Here is a 21916-nt window from a genome sequence, read left to right as displayed (position 1 = left end):
CGATGTTTTTATTTACAACCGCACGTTTTGATAATTCCTGAGGTATTAAACATTTTTAAATAGTAAATGTCACGGAAATTTTCTCGCATGTAAATCTCTTGGGAGGGGAATTATGCAGGATAAATGCAAAAATGAGAAGTGAAAATTAATCAAAGTAATTGAAGGGTAATGCTCAAGGAAAAATTAATTCCTTTAAATTTATCGCAGCTCTTTCATCATTATCTGATAATTGACAACTTAATGGGCAAACAGAACATTTAAAAACCTAGATAACACATGAATTGGGTTCTTCAAATAATCTCAGGATTATTTCTCGATGAAAATTCCTTTAATTTAAGATTAAATTTATTTAAAAAATACGGTGAAATCCATGATACGTAATAATTTAAACACATCTCTGAGAATGACGCAATCATTCGGAGGACACTTGATTTTAGATATCATCACAAGTGTCTCGTAATCATTTCCGTTGAAATCACTCATTACTCCTTTGATAATTCCATTTTAATTTATACAAAACGTGTGAGAAATGTTTTATAACTTCTCTCAAGATTGCGCGATATACCTTCAAATATCATTTTAAATAAAAATCGATATCGATTGGTATTGGTATTTAGGAATAAAGTCCATGCTAAATAGTGTCAATCAATAGCTCAGAGATCAGTTGGGAATTCCAAGCGGTTGGGGACTGCATGTTGTACGTCCAAAACACAACCACGAAACCTTTATCGTTTGTCTCCCAGAATGGGTTGAGAAGGGTACATCACTCCAACATTGCCTCATGGCAATTCCCGTATATATGATTTCACGTCGTTCAATAACCCGACCGCAGTGCGAGTAAGACGAGGGATTGAATAAGCGATTTGTATCGATATACGTATGAACTAGAAACTTTCCATGGAATTGCACGAGATGAACGACAAAACATGACGAATCAATAATAAACTGATGAATAATTCTTTCAAACTCGATAAATATCCTCCCCCCACCTCCCACCTAAATTAATTTTAATTGTAAAAACATAATAGATGCACTTCCCGAAATAATTGCATTATTTATTCACTCATTTTTTTTAATGAGAATTTATTGTGACGCACTGCGGCTGAAGTTGATTTTTTTAATTGTAAAAACAATTTCGTGGGAATGAGAATGAGAATTTTTTTATTGTGATGGATTTTCGGATTTTGTATTGTTTAACTGGAGGAGAAAAGCTCTCCCACAACTTAAAATACATCCACCGGAGATTGTGATTCGTATTTTGACGAAGTCTCATTACGTTTATTCAGTCACTGACCCATAACAATTACTTTCATCGTGTGCAGAAGGGGAGAGCTTTTACAAACTGTCCCCGGTATCATTTCAACGGAAATGGAATAAACTTATGTGATCCGGTGATAGAGGGTTCATCCCGGCAGTTCCGAGTGCTGGATGAAAACAAATGATTCAAGTTTACACTTGCAAAAAACAAATCAGTGTCATAAAAAATGATTAATCATTTTTCACTGCAAAACTATCCGGAATTATTCTCTATTGACACAATAAAGGGTAATTATTCTGAGATAAATGGCAAGTACTTGCGATTTTTAACTATTTTTCATTAATCCAGCAATGATCGTTCGTTTAATTAAATTCCTATAAATAGTCCGCCTCATCAATTAAAGTCATCCAACAAATTGAACAGATATTTTATTCAATTATGTTGATGCAATGAGATTGAATTGCACGCACTAATGATAAGCCATTGACAAATTTCATTCGAAAATTTACAGTCTCATGAAATGTAAAACGGGAGCACTTAACGGATACCTAACGGTACCCCAGGAGGCGTCAGGAATGATCGAAATTCCATGGAAAAACGTGCAAACTTTAGGAACAAATTACTCAGAAAATGTCATTGACACATCGAGTGAACAGCAATTGTCAATTGTACAAAAAGTGAACCCCAGCCACATAAACAACTCGATTGTTTTTTTTTTTATAGTCATCATTGACATCTGTCTCATGTACACAGATAAATGGTTTTATAAAACCTCAGCGATGGAGTACGGTCAGACAAATACTCATGCATGCTCAATTATTATTTGAACGGACATTTTTATTAGCACATGAACACGACGCGAATAAAGTTCACCGTTCTCTCCATCAAGTTTTTATGCCTCTGGGGGTTGGAGAACCACATGTTTTACACGTTCCAATCTTTTCGAGATATTTTTCAAAAGGTAAATTTATATAAAAATAATTAAGAAATTATTTGAAGGGAAAATGTCAGAACATCTGAAAAAATTTGTAATAAAATTTGGCCTTTCGTCAGACATTCGAGTTATATATCGAGTTATATTGCGCAATTTTCCCTCTTCTGCATCAATCTCTAAAAATAGTGTCATAATCAATGCGCATGGAATTAAAAAAAAAATTCACGGTCGACGAATACAAGTTTTCCTCGACTCAGAATTATTGACAATGTCTTAACCGTTTTCTAACAGTACCATCGGATTTTTGTCCTTAATGCTGGATGCAATCCGTGCCAAGGTCCTGCCAATATATCCATGGATCCGATTCAATTGCATAATCCAATTGACAGGGGAGAGAAAAAAAATGAAATTCCCTGGAAGGTAAAATTCATCCGAGGATTTAACCTCCAGTGGAATCATTCAATTCAGCTCTCACATGCAGGTGATAATAGTCTATGAAAGCGAGTGGCGAAAGCTGTACTCATCTACCCGGTTCTAATGTACAAAACCATTTCAGTGTTATGTATTTTAACAGCTGACGAAGTGAGACATGACGTATTTAATTTAATACCGAGGAATTATTGTAATTAATGAGGACGATTTAATTGGCAAGCGGTACAACGACCGATTCAATTATTGAAATAGTTCATTGTTCATCAGAAACGAGGAAAACGTATGATTCAATCCCCTAAATCCCTTTAAGCAGATTTAATTAATTCAATTCAATTTTAATGAATTTCAATTAAATTCCAAAGGATTTTGCACTTTTTTATATTTTTATTTATATTTTTGCGGGAAATCAATTATTTTAGGTGGGATGTGGTAAATATGAAAGGATCGCTTCGACAATTGATCGTTGTACTAAAATTCAAGTGAGTAATTATCTCGGCCTGTTAATAATAGTAACTGCTAATAATATCGATCAACATAAAATGGTCAATATCTACTTTGTGGATCGCGTGTATAAAGCGGATTATTATAAATGAGGTACATTGAACCATGGCAGTTTGTATCTTCTAAATGTTACTGGGACGACGAGAAAAGCTAGTGGAATGCTAGTTACGATTTGTCGGCACGACAACGTGTCTACAATAGACGCTTCGCATAACAGGAGAGGAAAAAAATAATCAAAATCTTCCGCCACGATAAGTGGACGATAAAAACATGTGTTTGCGTCGTGACAATTGTCGTTATTTATAAATTATCCGGTTGGGGATTCACTTCTTCCTCTGTTCGTCATGCCTTGACTATTTCAATGGAATAAAAAAATTAATGGAAAAACGGAGAGGAAGGACAAGACTCAAGAATATAGAAATTGTTTTATCATTTTCACCTCCAATTGTCCCAGATACACGTCTTCGTCAATTTTTTTTCTATTATCGTTTGTGGTTACCACTCATTTTACCAACCACAATGTCACGAAGTTCACCGCAATTGTTATTGTCAATTTGTGAATTAGAAATAATGCTTCAATGCTCGGCGAGACAAAAAATATTCCAAAAGTTACAGCACCGAGTTCTAAACTCGGAGTAATTTTGAAAATTCAATGGACCACGAAATGAGGTTCATAAAATTGTGTTCTAAATTTATATTTATGATATTTTTAAAAATAGTTGTTGGTATATGTCTACGTGAAATTTGAGGTCCATCTCTCTTTTCCCCTTCGCTGTGGACATCCTTGCAAATATTATATTTCCGACTATTCCCGTTCTCATTTCCTTCTCCAGCGCGGTAAACTGAGAATAAAATAAATATCCACGTGGAGTAAAAAAACTCTGATATATATGATTTTTTCAGAATCCCCTGAAAATCCGGGGAAAAACAATTCATGAATTCCAAAAATGAATTTCTCAAGTTGCCATTACACTGAACTATCACTAGTACTCGCTGTAATGTCTTTTTACGAGCTTCGTAGAACCATTAAAATCAATCATTAAATATTACCCAATTGTCTATTTACGAAGACAAGTGCGAATAAAAGATCAACTATGAATTCTCTAATTATTCCCTAAATATATCAGAAAAAAGACAATTAAAAATTCTCTATTTTGAATAATAATCGATTATTAATCCCCCCCTCCCCTTCCTAAATTACTAGCCCTCGACTAGTCCATACTTAATTACTCCACAACACCAGAACAGAGCGCAATTATCTCTCAACTGTCAATAATGACTGCAGCTCGTTTAATCACATCATTAAAATAAATAACAAGACATTTAATTTCCTCCGATGTCAAGTATCCATTCGGACTTATAATGAGCGATTGAAAAAATACATCAGTGACGATATCCAAGAGGGAATTGATAATTAAATCATAATCTCACGTGCACTAGGTCCAAACTGTCATACCGTGTAATCAACACGTGCAAATCGACCTCACTTCCCGGATTTGAGTGTCCGTACTCGTATTCCCTTGCAGACAGCTCACTATTTCATCTTAACCCCTTCAACAAGTAGTGGGGATGAAGGCCACAAGATTCTGAGAATGTCATACTTAAAACGAAGCTGTACTTCAGTTTTCCTTTTCCCGCGCAGTCAGCAACAAGTGCCAAACTTTACGATTTGCATTATTTATTTTCCGAAGATAATGACAGTTTTATTATCAGAGAATGAAAATGTGATAATTTTCAATTTATCCACTCACGATTTTCTCAGCGATTGAGTAATATTTTGAAGACATCGCACTCTCTGTTAGTTATTTTGCAATCACTCGGTATTTATTACTCGTAATTGTTTATTTTCATTTGTGATTTTCTAATGGAATTTAATGAGGTTTTAATGATTGGGGTGTTGCAAAAAGGGGACATGAGTAATTTGTGGGGTAATTGTGAATATTTGGCGACAGGGATTCAAGGAAAATTATAAAAATGAAAAGATCGAAGAGCAAGTCGAGATTTAATAAAATCTCCAGAAATTAGCAATCTCACTGAATCTCATAGAATGAAATAATATTTTCTATTTCTACTTTCAGGTTTCCATCGAGAGATACCAAACCAACTGCCAGGTGAGATGTGGAAGCGCGTGCGTTTCCTCATCCTGGCGGCAGTTGTAATCGCTAAGATTCACTTGACCAACAGCCAAAATCCTCGACTCGGTGGTGCCATAAATGTCTTCAGTCGTTACGGCTACCTGAGCATAAGTATGCGAGTTGTACCTCGAAATGAATCAGACAGGTGGATATTTCGTGAGCCAACACTGGACGTCTTCCAAAATCCACCATCCCAGCCCCTCAGACCACGTGGGAAAAGCCCAACAGTATTCGAGGGTGACTTTCACATGGAGTTCTGCGACAATTTGAGACAACTCCTGCAGGCTTACTTCCGTGATTTCTCCTTCGAGAGACTGGACAGACCCTGGAGGGCATTCACAGCTAGTTGGTCAACAGCTGCCATAGCAAGGAATTTTGGCATCAACTCGTCATTCATCACTGGGGACCACTGTTACGTGTTAGTGAGGGTCGCCAGATTCAGGGATACCCAGAAGCTCACCATATCCCCTGAAAATCTCATCCTGGACGAGACTGTCGCCAAGGAGACAGATAATGTCGCCATCAATGACACTGTCAGCGTTATTAAGTTTATTAAAAACTTTGGCTCACACTATATCTCGTCATTCGTCACTGGAAATTCACTCTATCAGGTTTGTCTCTTTCGTTGTCTCCCTCTTTATTACTCTCATAATTGTTCAGACTCTCCGATGGAAGATGAAATCGTGATAATGAAAATTGGATAAGTGACATTAAAGTTTAATAAAGTCGTTGATTCCAGGTATTCGTTTATACACCTTCAGTGTATCAGCTGATCAAAGAACGACTGAAGACACGTGGTGTTGCTGAATTGTCGAGTCTTGAGTTGCGTAATTACTTCTCACCTTGGTACGCTAAGCACATCGGTGCCATACAATCAGCCAGTGGCAATAAATCAGTGGAGGCATGGGCCATTGATCGTCTACGTGTGCAGTACTACGTATTCACGTATCCAAGCCTCTTGAAGCTTCATGGTGATGCCAGTTTGCTCAGGCAGCTCGATGGTTTGCTCGATAATGAGGCACTGCTTCAACTCGAATTGCGCACCTTAGCACCACTCTTCAAGGATTCCGAGAGGCGCCATTGGTTCCTCGAGGCCATCGATAATTACTTCAAATTGTGGGAGGTCAACATGTGATGTGATGGAGTTTATCACTGTGATATGATGGGGGGCTTTCCATGTTTCCCCATACTGTGAGAAACTTCAGTGAATGTGGGAACTCGAGGACTATTACTCTGTGATGATCTCGGTGTCAGACTGAATGCAATTACTGAACTCAAGCTCATTTCTCATTTTTAAGAGAAAAACAAACACCAAGTGCTCATCCCCCTCCCCCCTCCTGCCCCTCGTCATTTCTATTATTTACCAACGAGCGTGTAATCTGTTATTGTTATAAATAAGTATTTATTATATAATCGTTAATAGGAAAACATTTTATACAAACGTTTTATTTGTTATTATTCATATCACAAGCGTTACTTATTCTGTTGAATTTTTATCGAGTGAATTGTGCGTGTTATTGCATTCTCGAATCGATTTTTGACATTTTCACATTTCACTCGTTAATTAATTCTCCTATTTTTTGATTCAATTATTTTTGTTGATAAATAAGTCATGTCTTTCGCTCCTTCTAACAGACGAATAATCCTTTATTTTTTCAAGCCTAACTCGTCAGTTGATTGCCATCTTTTCCGTGGGGCGTAATTGAATAATTTCATTGCTTCGATCCACGAATTTCGAAAGAGTAATTTTATTATTCCATTGCTCAACGTTATTAACTAGAATGTCATCTGCCGGAATTCGACAGTGAAAAGCTAGAACAAGATGAATTAATTTTATTTCATTTGAGATTTGAGGATATTAATTTGTCGATTTCCCGCAAGTTTCAAAATGTCAAGGGGAAATTAGATCTGATGAGAATTCAATTCAATTCATCTTATTCATGAACTGGTCGCAATCACTTTTCAGAGTCCTTGAGACGAACTGCCTTTTAGTAATTATAGATTTTTCTTACAATCGACCAGAGAAACGAAATATTTAGGCAATGGCGGTCGTCAGGATTACCCTGATTAACTCCTTCATTTTTCGTAGTTTCAACAGACGAATTAGCAATTTTTTGGAATATTCCCCGATGGAAATGGAGGAGATTAAAATTGTTGATGCACTTTTGACTTACGAGTTCAGTCGGGTCTCTTGTAGCTCGAAAGTTTAGCGCCTGCCTGCTGATCTCTACCCAACTTTCTACCATTTACGACCAGTAAGACGGGTGTTTCAACGCGTATGGACTTGAAATCAAATTCCTGGGTGAAAAAATTGTGGAAAATTATAAAGGTGTTTGGTTCATGGTGAACAGGGAGAGAGATTAAATGGACTGGTGGAGGTTTACGTACATTTACAGAGAAGGAAAATTGTTGATGGGTCAGAAATGGCTCTGGAATTGCAACTGAGTCTCCGACTGTCACACCCCGACCCTCAGCCAAATTATAAACAGTCACCACCATGCACGTTTTTTCTTCGTCGACCATGCAAAAAGAGCTGCAATACGAGATACGATGTAAATTGAAATATCTCATAAATTATTCAATCAATATCAATATATTATAAGCTGACAAATTGTGGAAGTACTCACAATGGTACAGCGTCTGAATCTTGTATCCAGCACACGACTTTTCCAAAAACCACTTTCTCAATATTAATACCGGGGTTCAAGTCTTTTAGAGGGATCAATTCCAGTTTTATTGATTTATTTCCAGAGGTGTATGAACCCTCTTTGTATGGGCCCAGATGTTTTTTATCCAAGGCCTAAAACAATCGGGAATGACATAAACTATTTATATGTTTTATTACATTTTTTTAAAATGAAGTAGATAGAATGAAAGTCATTAATTCATTATTCTCATTAATTGATGGAACATTGAGAATTAAACTTTACCTGAATCATTTGATACAGTCTTTTAGGCTTTAATCTTCCTTTGCTGTTGATTAAATTTTGTACATCCTTAAGGTACTTGAGTAATTCATCAAATTTTGTTCTTGGCACTTCCCAGGTGGGATCGAGCAACATTGCACGCTTGAATGCCTCTAGTGCTAATTTATATTCCTCCTGGTACTTCAATGCCTGTCAAATAGATAAGATCATATATTCAATCACGAAATCTCCAGAGAAAAAATTTCTTTGCGAAGCAATTTATACGGTCGGGATGTAAACACGTCGAACTCGCACTGATCAGGTACTTATATAGAGCCCCCACTTGGCGTCACGATTCCAAGAATTTTAAAGGGAAAAATAATATTTTCACAATTTCGATAGCGATAGAAGGTAGCGCAAGAGTAAATAGATTTTTACCGTAGCTTTGTTGAAAAATAGATACGGTTTGCTTTTGGCCACGACATCTTTCTCCTATAATAAGAACAAAATTACATAAATAATATTAAAAAATCAATCGTGCATATTTTAAAAAATATAGAGAAAACTCACTGCTTGGGCATAGGCAGACATACAAAGCCTGAGAGTCGCAGGATTTTGGGCAATAGTGAAGAAAGAAGCCAAATATGCATTCCCAAGGATTGTCCAGGATGTGCCATCATTTGTATCCATACCAACAGCTTCCTTTGCATACTCCACCCCCAACTTGATATTTTCAATTTTCTGCTTCTGGTCGTTAGTCGACTCCTGCCTCAACACCATTGATAAATTTCTCAAAGATGTTTTGTTCCTTCCCTAGGATTTAAGTAATAAATATTTTCCCAATACTCTGAACCATTTTTTTTATATTAGATATTAATCAAATATCTCGAGATAAATAATTACATGAGGCAATGCTCCCACGAAGCAATTCTTCGCCTGTTTAATATCGTCATTTTTCCAATAACATTCTCCAAGCTCGTTCCATGCATCAATCAACTTGGGTTCCAGCTTAACAGCTTTGCTGAGTAACTCTTCAGCTTGAGGGACGAATCTATCGACAACATTGAAGGCTTTTCCCTTGAGATAATAGTATTTCGCCCTGCAGCCATCGATTTCGTAACCCTTGAACTCATCGAATCTACCTAGTGTCTCTTTCATCTCTCGCTCAATGTCATTGTTTTTATTAATAGCATCTTCAATCGAGTGATTCTCGAAATAGTGATCACGAAAGTGGTATAGCAACTCGACTTTCTCCTGCGAAAATATTCGAGTGTTCATCTAACTGTTGATGAGGGAAACAATAAAATCAGATGGTGAAATTTTCAGGACTCACGGTGAGAGCGACGATAGGATCTTCCTTGACTTCACTGGAACTCTTCGCTCCAGCGACGACCTTATCGTCGATAATCGCCGACATTTTTATAAACTATCAGTAACAATCACCGAACTGTGTTCGTTGAGGCCCGCATCAACTTCCTCGCATCCATGAACAACAATTCTCATGAACAAATGGATAAATTCAGCATAATGCAGTATCAAACAACTGGCGAATCGGTGAAAAGTGGGGTTATGACTCCTGTCATTATATCCAATGCTTCTCAAACTTACGAGTTCACAACGAGCGATAACTAGAATAATAACTGAAGTTGAAGTTAGATCTTGCATTCTGGATACAATTACGAAAAATTCCCCCTTCCTTCAAAATAAAAAATAAATAATACCGTCAATTATCTAAATAACCACCCTCTTCCAAATAATATATAAAAATTTATCTCCCATAATTTTTTACCAATTTTTTTTCTTCAGGTCAATAATTAAAGAATAATTATTATTATGTCCAGGAGAATAATTTTCAAATTTTACATGGACAGTGTATATTTTTTAATTACTTTTGAAATCCATCGGATAAATAAAAAATCAAAATATGGCGCCATTGCGGGACGGGCCACCTGGCGGACGGATCGGCTGACGAATCAGCCGTTAGATGTCACCAGGGTGTATCTGTCAAGGCGTTGACCCTGGCTAGTTGCTGCGTGAATTCTCAGCTGGGCTCGCAGTCCGTGGCCGAGGCTTCCCCAGAATACTACATTGGGACACTCCGGGGAATAAAACGCCATTTTATGTGTTTGGCTCTGACACTGGTTACAAGGTAGTGCGTGGAGTGGCTATTGTGATTATTATTATTTTTTTTTACACACGGCATTCATATACGTGCATTATCATCTCGAAAATGTTGCTCAAGTACTTTGTGCCCGACATGTACAAGTAACGTCGGGCCAAACTGAGTCAACTGTGAGATATATATCTATATATATATAGAAAAAGGGAGAGCCGTGGGGAAAGAGGAAAGCAGAGGAATTATCACGACAGAAAGGAGAAAAGGAAAATCTTGATATATTGGAGGTGGGAGGCAACTGCCACGAGATTTAACGACGTAAAGGAGTAAAATGGTGTTTTGTGATTTTAGTGCGTGAATTGTTATATACCCTCATTCATATGTTCATTATCTGAGAGATCGATAAATCGAGAGGGTTGTGCTTTTGTTCTGTTTCGTTTGGTTCTGTTATGTTTGTAAATGTCAATTGAGGATTTATAGTGAGTGCTGGAGTTCTCCATTTTCATTTTGGCATTTTGTGATTTGAGATTTGGGGATTTATTTTGGAGTTATTGGTACGGTGAGAGCTGAGACATCCTCTGTTGTGATTATTATTTTTTTTTCTCGTCGAGGGAGTTGAAGGGAGGATTAATTAATATCCTCATCGTTGGATTGGTGATTTGGCAATTACGAGCAGCCTCTGGATTCCTCGTAGTTCGTACAACTAGTTACGATGAGTTCGAGAAATATACCGTCGGATAAGGTGAGTACAATATTATTTATTTATTCACTGGGGTGATTGGGGCAGTTGTCGAGATGAGAGGAAAATCAGAGGAGCTTGTGGGTCACACGATTTTTTCAAGCATTTATGAGATAATGTGGAAATTATTTCGTGGTATATCGAGAGCCATTGAGGGGTAGAAATAATGGAAAAAGTTTTGGACTCATATCCATTCATCTCACGACCCCTCAATTTTTCGTACCGAATTTTTGGGAGATAATAAAATCGATACATGTTTATTCTTCACCGGAATCACAGGGATTTCGGAGAAAAATTATACGGGACTTTAGGATTAATTCTGGGTTACAGATGTGTGTTGTATTTTCTTTGAATTTACCATTTCGAAGAAATACTGAAAAAATTGTAAAGACGTGCCCTGAGGGCTGGAAACTCCTCCCCAAAAGAATACAAAAGAGGGTCGGGAATGGAAGGGAGAAATATCAGGAGAACCTAGTTTTTTTTTTTTCAACATTTTCCCTCGACTCTTGATGCACACTTTATCAGTTCTCCTCTGGCAGCATCTTTGCCCCCTCTGGCCTTTCCATTTTGCCGAAAAAAAAAAAACCCTCGCAAAATGTGTATCCAAGTACCCAGAATTTCCTGACCCACTTTCGGCACCAAGGGGTCTTCTCTCGGATAGTATTCCACGTACTTGGCCAACTGTCACATTCAATTATGCTAATTTTTTTCAACAGTGGGAATAATAGGTGTGGGATTTTGAGAGAGACTCATTGAGAAATCATCAGAAGGTCGTAATTAGAAATCGTTTCGAGGCTCATTACCTTTCTAATGATTAGAGTGCTCTTGTGCTAGTAATTTGAATGTTTTTCACTGGACGAGTATTAGCTAGAGAAAAAGAGGCCCAAATTCTTCCCATCATTTTATGGGATTTTAATGATATTAGCGAATTAATAATTAAATGTGAAAGTGCTTGGAATTTGGTGATGTAGTCATACATGATGATTCTTGTTGGATGTTTATTTCGAAAACTTGTTCTACAGCTTAGAAAAAAATCCAACAGGAAATTCTTTTGACATTTCCCCCTAAGTGTGAAAAGGTGACATGTTTATTCGCGTTGTTCATTCACGCATTCTCACTCAAAAAATTATCTCTTCAACTGATCGTATTTACTCATCATTCATCACAGAGCAAATACGCTCAGACGTCAATAAAGAATATTTTGAGTCGAAAATCTCTATAAACCCGACGATAATACACCCTTCCTCATTTAGAATTATTCCAAGTCACTTGATCATTAAATTTCATGATAAAAATGCAATAAAACCCGAGTAATCACAATACTACCTGACAATTGTATAACGACAAGTCACGGTATCTCTCTCTTCCCATTAAATCATTGATTCATCCATTTTAATCCCACACTTTGAGTCACTCCGTCAATGACGTACCTCCAATTAAACCCAACTCGAGTCTTCGCTAAAAATGGTAACAAACACCATTGACAAAGCGGATAAAAATCCTTGATACCCACTCGAGATGCTGTGACAACACCAGCAAAATGCTCCATCCTCACTTTTTTTTTATGGAAAAATATATCCTCACCTTCAACACGCAAAAATTGAAATAATCTTCCATTATTGCTCTCGATCAACTATCGATCTTTATGACTGGCGTAATCCAAAATAAAAGAAGAACTCTTTCCGCGAGAAAAATCAGTAATAAAGAGGGCAAAAGAGGTAAAATAGAGTGGAGAGAAAAAGTTTCGGACCGGTGTGAGACTTCATCAAATTCTTTTGTGCTGGCTCGTGGTTATAACGACGTTCCTGGTCCTGGATGACGTTAAAGAGTTTACCGATAAAAAGAGAAAACAGTAGAGAGAAAAAAAAAATAAGGATGCAATGAAAAAAAGTAGATCTTGAACAAAGGGGCGATGAATCATTGTCACTGGATTTTTTTTCACTCTCTCTCTCACACTCGGTCTCTCTCTTTTTTCTTCCTGTGCAATAAATATAAATTGTTTTCGCTGTTTAACGCGCTTCTGTGCATTCTGTGACGTCACACACCACTCTCGTAACTTTCATCTCGGGGATCTCGGAGAACTGGGAAGTTATACCAGGGGTTTTCGGTGTGATACTGAGTTTCCACCTTTCTCCCGTTTCAAAAGAGACTAAATTGCCAGTGGGTTTTTCAACTCGTGTCGGTCAGCGAGCCGCAACGAGGAGAAAGAGACTTCTCACCTCAGGGAACAATGCAAAAGAAAAGGAATAATGAAATACTGGGGAAACATTAGAATTGGGTGACAATGAGTGGAATTATTAGATGGAAGGCTAATGGTCTCGAGGTTTCTCCTTGGGTCAATGCCATGTTTTTTTATTCGCCGGAGGAAATAGACAACGACCTAATGACTTCACAGAGAAAAAACGAAAATACGAGAATTCAATTTAACTGAGATCAATACTTGGTCGTCAGTGACAAAATTTTTTCGAAAAAATTGTCTCGATTGATTGGAAAATAGAAATGATATGAAATTTATTGCCGTTCTTTGCATTTCCACTCTATGATTCCGTTGAATCAGCGACAGACTCTCGTACACAAATGAGAAAGAAGTTAACAAAAACGAGAAACAATGGTAATAAAACAACAGCACGCAACTGCCACCTGTTAAAACCACTGTTTCTTTTTCACCAACCGCAAATTGCATACGATACGTACAAAATATGACGGCAACATGTGTGTTACCTATCCATCGATCCAACCGTATAAAACCACGTCGACTTTTGTTCGTTGCACCCTCTTTATGTTCATTTGAATTTTTTATCCGTAGAAGAACGAGAAATTACACAGAAAGGGTGGACGTTAAATAATGTCCCGAGGATTTGGGATAGAAGGTACAACTAGGTCATACCCACCAATTAAATAAATTCATGAAACCGTCTATATATTTTCATCTTCACCATCAAAAAGAGAATTGATGCTCAAATGAATGGAATATAGTCAACAGTCCATGAAATTTCATTTTTTTTTCCAACAGTCATTTCACATTTTTCATAAAAGTCACATTTTTCAGAATGTGACGTAAATTTTCAATTATCCAATGCAATTAATCTCGAGAGAACTCTGCATGTCACGGAAGAAAGAGCTGATAGATAAAAAAAAATGTGAAACAATGGAAATTGAGAGAAAATGACGATAAATAAGGGGAGAGTATAGAATGAAAAGAAATTAAGACTTGATTTCGTTGGGAAATAAATAGCCCCATGGGAAGAATCGAGTTGAAGAAATGGAAGTGGGGTTTGGGTGGGCCAACGAAAAACAATAAGATTAGAGTAGCAATTCCTTAGAGAGTTGCAAAGCGGGTGAGGAGAGACTGCTGATGAAAGAAAACGTTTCAATGGCTAAAGAGAAAAAAAAATGTTTGGTCGAGTTTGCGCCGAGTTTTCAATTAAGAGACGCAACACATACATATACACAGAGCTTACCTCCCCCAAAAAAAATAAATGCCGAGAAGGAAAAACGAACAGGAGGAATTGAATGGGGGATGAAGTCTGGAGAAAACTCCGAGACTAGTTTCATTACAATTAATTGTGCAAATTGAAATGCACGACTGCTAAATGTGCGTTCGGTCAAGGAAACGGGGATTATATATTTTTTCAACTTTTCGTTCTCAATGTAAATCACATTTACGTACGTGATACTGGAAAATTATTTCAACTTTCCTCTTCAGCCCCAGTTTTCCACTCTTTTTGGTTTTTCAATATTTTCTCGTCTTGTTTTTCTTTTTGTTTGGAGTTTTCAACGTGAAGTTTGGAGTTTCCGTTGCACGACAGATGTTATAATCCTCCTTTTCTTCGTACCCATAACAACTAAGAGACTTCAAACTCCACCTTCTTCATCTTCCATAAGATTCTCTCTTTTCTATCTTCCTCTCTACTTTCGACGAAAGAAAAAAGTACTCGTGGCACATACACCGTTATCCATGACTCCTTACAAACGAGGGGTTCTATATTTAGTGCTCATCGTTTCTTATAATATCTCTTCAGATTTTTTTTTCTTCGTATTCTCTTCCTGTCCACTTTACTACACCGAAATTGCCATTGAGATCGTTGTGTTACTGAGGCTTATGTGCACTATTTTTTTATGCTGTGCACTGTTGGCAAATTACACTTGAAGTTTCAACTAGAAAAAGTTCAAATTGTTTAAAATTTTGCGAATTCATTCTGTTCCTTAATATTTGGGTAGTTCTTCAGCTTCAGGTCGATATGACCTGAATCTAGGTTTTCTTTTCCATCGAGTGAAATTAAATGTCTCTCCGAGAACTCTGAGCAATTCCGGGATTTTAAAGATGTGGAGACAAGTATTTATCCATTTATTTAAATTTTCAATGAAAATTTTGGTGGAGATGTGGAAATTTAGAGGGAGTGGAAGTCCGAGGGGAAAAAATGCCGTGTGGTCAGTCCTTTTTCTTCGACATCTGGACAGCAGTTAAGTCCTGGATCCTTCTGCCTCCTGCTTTTTTTTTATTTGAACCTCGGAATATCCACTTTTGTTGTTCCCCCGTCGTGTTGCGATCAATATCAGATACAAGGGGTTCACGGATGGCTTCACCGACTCCATCAGAAAATCCGAAAAAGAAAAATCGTTGCTCCAGATCGTTAAGTTGTTTTTCCCCGGACAGCCCCTTTTTCAGGCTGACCCCTGACCCCGATATACTTTCTAGTTTACACGATATACCGAACGATCTCCATTAATTCATAATGAAATTCGACAATTGTTTTTAAATATTAATCTTTAGATACTGTCATCATAAAATATCCATCTCATTCGAAAATTCCTGGCGTTTCCTATTTGAAATTCTCCCATTTCTTGGATCACCCTTCCATCAACATTTAATATTTCTACTCTCTGAAACCCAAAACCCCATTCCCTCATTCTTAATTGAATGTCACGTTATAAGGAATAGAAAAACATGTTGCCAGAACTATTCCTCGCTCTCGTGTATAAATAACTTTAGAATCTACAGATGAGAAATTCCCAGTGATTATTTTCCTTTGAGACTCCCAGAATAGCGGTATGTTAATGTAACAAAATAACCAAGAAGAGAACAGAGAAAAACAATAACATGGGGTAATTGTTTCCCACTTTCTTTGGTTGATCAAGTGGAAACGCTTCATCTTCTTCATTATAACGAAGGGTTTTGGTAACTCGATCCCAGCAATAATCAGTAACGAGATACCCCCCCATCTCAAGGGTCTACCTGATGAAAAAAAAAAGGGAAGAGTCCAAAAGGAAAAAAAGCCCCTAGGAATTTCTTGGATTAAACCCTCAGGGTGAATCACGTCTCGACGGGGCTTATGAAATCCCGAGATGGTTAATTGCTCGTTACCATTTTTTTTTTTTTTTTTCATTATTACTTCTTCCATTTAAATTGAAAATCGTCTTTGACGTCCCAAGACTTTTTCATTGACTCATAGGAAATGATTTCTCTCCCTTCCGCTCTGAATAAGAAATCCCATTTTTTTTTCTCAGCTGCTTCTAATTATTAGTTTTTCATTTCTCAAGGCAATTTTTTTTTTCTTCACTTGACCCAGATCCGAATCGAGTAATCCAATCACCCGGGGGATCATCGTGTATGGTATTGGGTTTTATCCAATTATTGCGATTTTTGGGATTCCAATGGATTAATAGTTGTGATGGGCTTCTCGACGGAGGAATGTACCTCCAGTGTGAAAAAATTTTGCAATGATTTCTGGTGAAGAGGATTGGAGTGGAGTTTGAATGTCTATTGTCAATCTGGAGTTGGGAATTTTGCTTTGGTAACGATATTCGAGGCTCTTGTTTGAAATCTATTTGGTAGGTGGTATTACACACGGGTGTGGCTTTGGGTATTATATCAAAGCCCTTCGTCGCAAGAAACACGTGCATACAGCTGTAGATATATCTGTACATATATATATCTGTAGATATATCTATCTCTGTATCTAGGGGTGAGCTCGAAGTGTCTGAGCTTTTGGAGTTACTGCGTATTACGTGTACCAGTGCTTTTGAATTGAATTAGTATGTGCAACGGGTTATCTGTTACACTGGAGGTGAATGTATACGGGTGAAATTAAATGGATCAGCTGTGCTCAGAAAATTAATTATTATTTTCATTTTTTTTGGATTTTATGTAGATAAAATGTCGTCGGGTGGGAGAGACCAATCATCTTGGGTGATTAGTTACTGCTGGATTGTCATCGTTTGTTGTAGATTGTGGAAATTACTTTTTTTTTATGACTGGGAATTTATTGGGGGAATATTGATGAGTGTGGGGTGATTCGACGAAAATTGGCTTGTCGGTGATGGGAACGATTTTTCGGGGAACGGAAATCACTCTTTTACAGCATCTACATTGAGATATATATTTTTCATTTTTTTTTAAATCTAATATACTATTTTAGTTGCAAACAAATAGGTTTATCACATTTTAGTAAATGTTATGAGTATAATTGTTTAGCAATTAGAACATTTTTTTAAAGGAAATTATTTTCGCTCTGGAGTTCAACTGAAGAGTGGACAATTAAAAATTCGTGTAATTAAATTCTTGAGGGAAAACGAGAATTTTGCCAGCTTGATCTTTGGCTTCTTGGTATTAGGTTTTTTAGGCCTGTGGGCCTCTCTTCTTGGAGTGCTTTATTTTGCCGTAACTCGAGTGGTTGTATAAAGTAAAGAGAGTACTGAGTGACTAGCCGCACTGGTAGTTGTTGCCGCAGTGTCGACACAACTTCCTGCCGACGTATAGACCGGTATAGAGAGAATTCAGAGTGGTTTTGGTTCTCGTGGCTAAATGATAAACAGAGAAACGAGGGAGTTACTGGATATCAGGGCGAGTTGAACTGCCAAGTTGCAATTAATGACAGCGACTATTCTCTCTGACTCACTCCAGTGATCTCTCAAATTTTTATCCCTTTTTTTTTCTCACCGGAAAAGCCAATGATTCATTTTTTTTTTCCTCGTCACTACATTTTTTTATTCTCCAGTCAACTCTCTCTTTAATTATTTTACAATCCTGTGGTTAAGTGGTACGTGGGGAATAAATTGAGGCTTCAAAAACACGAGATTTTACTCGGAAAAATTGGGACAGTAAAAATATCGTTGACAATGTGGTTTTGTGTGGCAGCTTTTGGAATAATTGCTGAATAATTTTTATGTGGAACAGAAAATTTATCGCGTTTTTCGCGGAATTTTTGAATTTAAAAATGAATTATTTATCGCTTCTCCGATCATTTGAGAATGAAGACGAATGAGTAGTTTATGTTTTATTTTCTTCTAAAATTATTTATATCATTTTTTACTCATTATTTTTTTTTTGGTAAATCGTGGAAAATCGGATGGAGAATCTTGTTCACCGGAAAGATCTTTATTTCAATGAATTTTTCCATCGGCTCGCAGGCAATTTTGCACGTGCCATAGTTCAATACGTGACGAGTGCCCATGGTAACCCACTCTCCAGTACAGAGCCTAATTATCGGTTTTATTATTATCGGTGTGAGCTGCTCCCATGTAGGTGTGGATATGTACATAATCGCGTTAACTTTTAGTTCTCGCATCAGGTGATTAATTTACACAGTGCGTTTTACATTTATTTCTCACTCGCTAATATAACGCACGCAAGCACACGCATAATACATTGTTATTATTTTTTTCGCGTGTATTCGTTATGTTTTTTTCCTCACTGGGAGAAAGTGCTCGAGGCAATTGCTATCCACCGTGTGATTCACATGTGACAAAACTCGCAAGCGATTTTTTTTTTACTCCAATAAAATTCTCTTATTTTCCCTAGGGAAATTCAGATATTAATTTTTTCAATTTTTGCGAATCCCGTTACCGCGAATTTCAATTTCAGATCCGTCATTTTTCAGAATTTTTTTATTTCAATGGACAGACTGTCGAATTGAATATGAATTCAGTTTGCATTCACTCGCGTTAAAAAATAGAGATTACTCATCTGTTCTTTTTCATGTTAATATATTTTTCTTTACTTGCAACAATGGTTGAAATTTGAAAGATGAATTCAAGGTGAATGGGGTTTAAATATCCGGTGATTAATAAGACCCTGGAAGTAGGATAAATCCACTGATGTCATTGAAAATCAGGACACGCACATGAACCCATGAAATTGTTATCCAATAAAACTCCTCCATCCCCTCGAAAAGAAACCCGTACCTTTTTGTTTGAATAAAATTCACTTTTTAGTGTCCGTCTCGGCATTCGCCGCATTCGATTCGAATGGTAATCGGGGGATACAAGATTTTCGTAGTTTCACCGTCGGATAAAAGTTCTAAAAAGAATCGCACACATTTCCACTAAAATCCAGACAGTCTTTTCAGACTTTTCTCTCTATCCGATGTCCCCTTATCCCTAAATCCACCCTAAAAAAAAACCTTTGGTTTTATTTTTTCGTTTATTTTTCATTCGAAACGTAGAGGTACGAAAACGAGCACTCGGGCAAGACCTCGGGGTCGAGGAAAACGACTGAGAGGACCCGCGAGGGCTGACTCCTACGCACACGCGATGCACTTTCCACTCTTGGACCTCTTTTTTTTTTTTATTTTCTCTCTCTTTTGGCACCTTCTCTTCGCCACTTTTAACCCCATCGATTCCTCTTTCACGGTATTTCTCGCTTATCGAGACGTCTACTGCAGGCCACTGAGCTAAAAGCCTTTTCCTATCCCCTAGTCTCTGGAAGACGGAAATGGTTTTTCCGCGGTTTGACGCTCGAGGAAATCAGCTAAATTTCAAATCTGGACACGCGTGCAGAAAAGGGGGGGGGTCATTTATTCGACTATTCATCAGGTTTGGGGGGTATATAGCAGACAGGGTGGAACCAGTGGCATTGTAAAGTCGGGGAAATTTCCGGCTCCAAATGCTGCAGGATTACCCATTTTCCTCGATGTTACGTTAACCAATTTTGATTCCCATTTTTTAAATCCGAGCAACTTATTCGGGATTACCTTTTATCGATCCACTAAATATCTGTTTAATAATGAAATAATTATTTTATCACTGGAATACGCCATTTTTTTAACTCGATAATCCTGAATTCAATATTTTTGTAATGAGTTCAGATGGCAATGCCATCTTCATCATCCCTCACTCACGCATTCATGTATTCGCCAATAATTTTTTTTTCTTTACTTTTCGAGGATAACGATCGACGATCCATTAGTTTCCGGGATGAAATGAAAAATATTCCAGTTTAAATCGCCCGTTGAATATTTAAACAACTACTGAATATGATGGATTGTGCAGGAGCATTGCAAAACGGAAATATTCCGCTCAATTGAAAACTTTTCTATCACCCTATCAAACCCCCACCCCCATGTTTTCATTTTTTTTTTTTATTGATCACCCGCCCTACCCACCTGGGAAGTGGCGGGAGGGGTGGGCGAAGGGGTGACAAGGGGTAACAGAATTTTTAACCGACGAGAGTTGAATCTAGAGGTGTGAAAATGTATTGGAATGAAGTAAGAGGTGGAGGAAAGGGTTGGTTGAAGCTTTTTTAAATATTCATGGCGTGTGGTAGTTACAAGTTGCACCCGAGGGAGAATTTCTCATCGGGTCACGTTCATTGCGCAAGTGGGAGCATGTCGGTAATCGATCCCATTGAATAATAATTCTTCCCTACGATTTTCACTTGAAAGTGAAACGACAATTTTCCGACAATTTGTTTTCCCTGGTGGAAAAATGAGTTGTAAAAATTGAAAGGAAAACAAATTTTAAACGCGGATAAATCTTCTCGGTGGGTTTTTAGATAGTACTGATGGGGTAATAACATACAATCCTTTCGGTGCACCCCATATTGCTCAAACAAATTGGCTCGTTGCACGCTACCGGAAAATAATAGTTTTTTTTGGGGGGGGAGGGTGTGTGAAGTGGAAGACGGAAATTTGTGAGGAATTGGCTGAAGTTGGTTATTATTTTCGTAGCAAGTGTCAAAGGATTGTCGGTGGGTGAAATTTATGGCAGATAATGGCGTTTGATCTTTTCTCATTTTAGTTATTAAAGAGGAAATTTTAGCTTGTTCATTAGATCATCAGGGAACGTCGACGGGGATTTTTCTCAAGGAAAATGCCTCTGCGTATTTTCTACAAGATTAATAATAACTCAAGTGACTTAATTATTTATTTCGCTTTATGATTCCCTGGCACAGCTGGATCAATTCGATTTTGTTAATTAATCAAATACGTTCTTCGAAATTAATTAGCATTTTAGTCGATCCCTGTAATGCGCCTGAATTCGGGTAATTTATCCCCATTTATTACCTGATTATTTACAGAATAAATATTGAATATCATTTGTTAATTCCAAAATGATAATTTTATTACCGATAAAGCCAGAAGATTATGTCTCACGACAATTTTCGTTGATTGGCATTGAAACGAATTGTGACGGAAAGAATATTCTTGAATTAATCGTCGTTTAGTGTACATAATATATTGAAATAATGTAATGATTTCTGAAAATAAAAAAACGGTGTCGAGTATATTGAATTGACCGAGTGAGTAAACCGGTGGTTGGGGTGGGAGGCAGAGGAAGTACATACATGTACTTTTTATTAGTAGAAGATAAAAAAAAAAGAGAGGGATGTAGGGGAAAAATTGTAGTGACCTTTCCCGAGGCAGTATCGAGAATTCCCAGGAAGTCGAGAATGGAACTTTTGTCACACATACGATACGAGAGTGTGCGACCAAAACTCGATGGCTTTTCACAGTGAAAAAGCATTGGGTGCATTTTCCTAGCCGTAGGGGTGGTATTGCACACTGGGGGATTGGTAGGGGCTGAAAGGGAGAGAGGGTGGAATGAAAATGTGGTACATGGAAAAGCGAGAAATGTAGCCCAGTCAACGGGGTCGAATAGAAAAAACTTTTTCCTTC

At 37.4% G+C, this 21916-nt stretch overlaps 3 protein-coding genes across 9 annotated transcripts in view; 2 read left to right on the top strand and 1 right to left on the bottom strand.

The window, feature by feature from the left end:
- Positions 1–6968, top strand: part of tsl (torso-like) — a 13017-nt gene extending 6049 nt beyond the window's left edge. For 2 of the 4 annotated variants that reach the window (XM_011301539.1, XM_011301532.1), the window contains exons 2-3: positions 5204–5871; positions 6000–6968. In XM_011301539.1, coding sequence (XP_011299841.1) covers positions 5242–5871; positions 6000–6395 — 1026 coding nt within the window. In that variant the 5' untranslated portion in view covers positions 5204–5241 and the 3' untranslated portion in view covers positions 6396–6968. Of the gene's footprint in view, positions 1–4754; positions 4946–5203; positions 5872–5999 lie in introns of those variants that run through there. The other 2 variants (XM_011301548.1, XM_011301559.1) reach the window with 2 other exon arrangements.
- The window catches only part of LOC105264587 (tetratricopeptide repeat protein 5), an 81035-nt gene extending 71255 nt beyond the window's left edge, over positions 1–9780 (bottom strand). For 2 of the 4 annotated variants that reach the window (XM_011301598.1, XM_011301589.1), the window contains exons 1-8: positions 9500–9780; positions 9070–9420; positions 8737–8979; positions 8605–8658; positions 8191–8376; positions 7888–8060; positions 7649–7793; positions 7435–7558 (exon numbers count right to left, since the gene is read on the bottom strand). In XM_011301598.1, coding sequence (XP_011299900.1) covers positions 7439–7558; positions 7649–7793; positions 7888–8060; positions 8191–8376; positions 8605–8658; positions 8737–8979; positions 9070–9420; positions 9500–9583 — 1356 coding nt within the window. In that variant the 5' untranslated portion in view covers positions 9584–9780 and the 3' untranslated portion in view covers positions 7435–7438. Of the gene's footprint in view, positions 1–6645; positions 7559–7648; positions 7794–7887; positions 8061–8190; positions 8377–8604; positions 8659–8736; positions 8980–9069; positions 9421–9499 lie in introns of those variants that run through there. The other 2 variants (XM_011301580.1, XM_011301572.1) reach the window with 2 other exon arrangements.
- A 445-nt stretch (positions 9781–10225) lies between these two features.
- UBL3 (ubiquitin like 3) overlaps positions 10226–21916 on the top strand; it is a 47809-nt gene continuing 36118 nt past the window's right edge. The window contains exon 1 of the mRNA XM_011301485.1: positions 10226–11024. Within this exon, the coding sequence (XP_011299787.1) occupies positions 10995–11024 (30 nt within the window). The 5' untranslated portion in view covers positions 10226–10994. The remainder of the gene's footprint in view (positions 11025–21916) is intronic.

Source organism: Fopius arisanus, unplaced genomic scaffold (genome assembly GCF_000806365.1).
Source record: "Fopius arisanus strain USDA-PBARC FA_bdor unplaced genomic scaffold, ASM80636v1 scaffold00001, whole genome shotgun sequence".
In the NCBI taxonomy this organism is placed as follows: domain Eukaryota; kingdom Metazoa; phylum Arthropoda; class Insecta; order Hymenoptera; family Braconidae; genus Fopius; species Fopius arisanus.
Note: the sequence above shows the minus strand (reverse complement) of the source record. Positions and strands in the feature narration are given on the sequence as shown.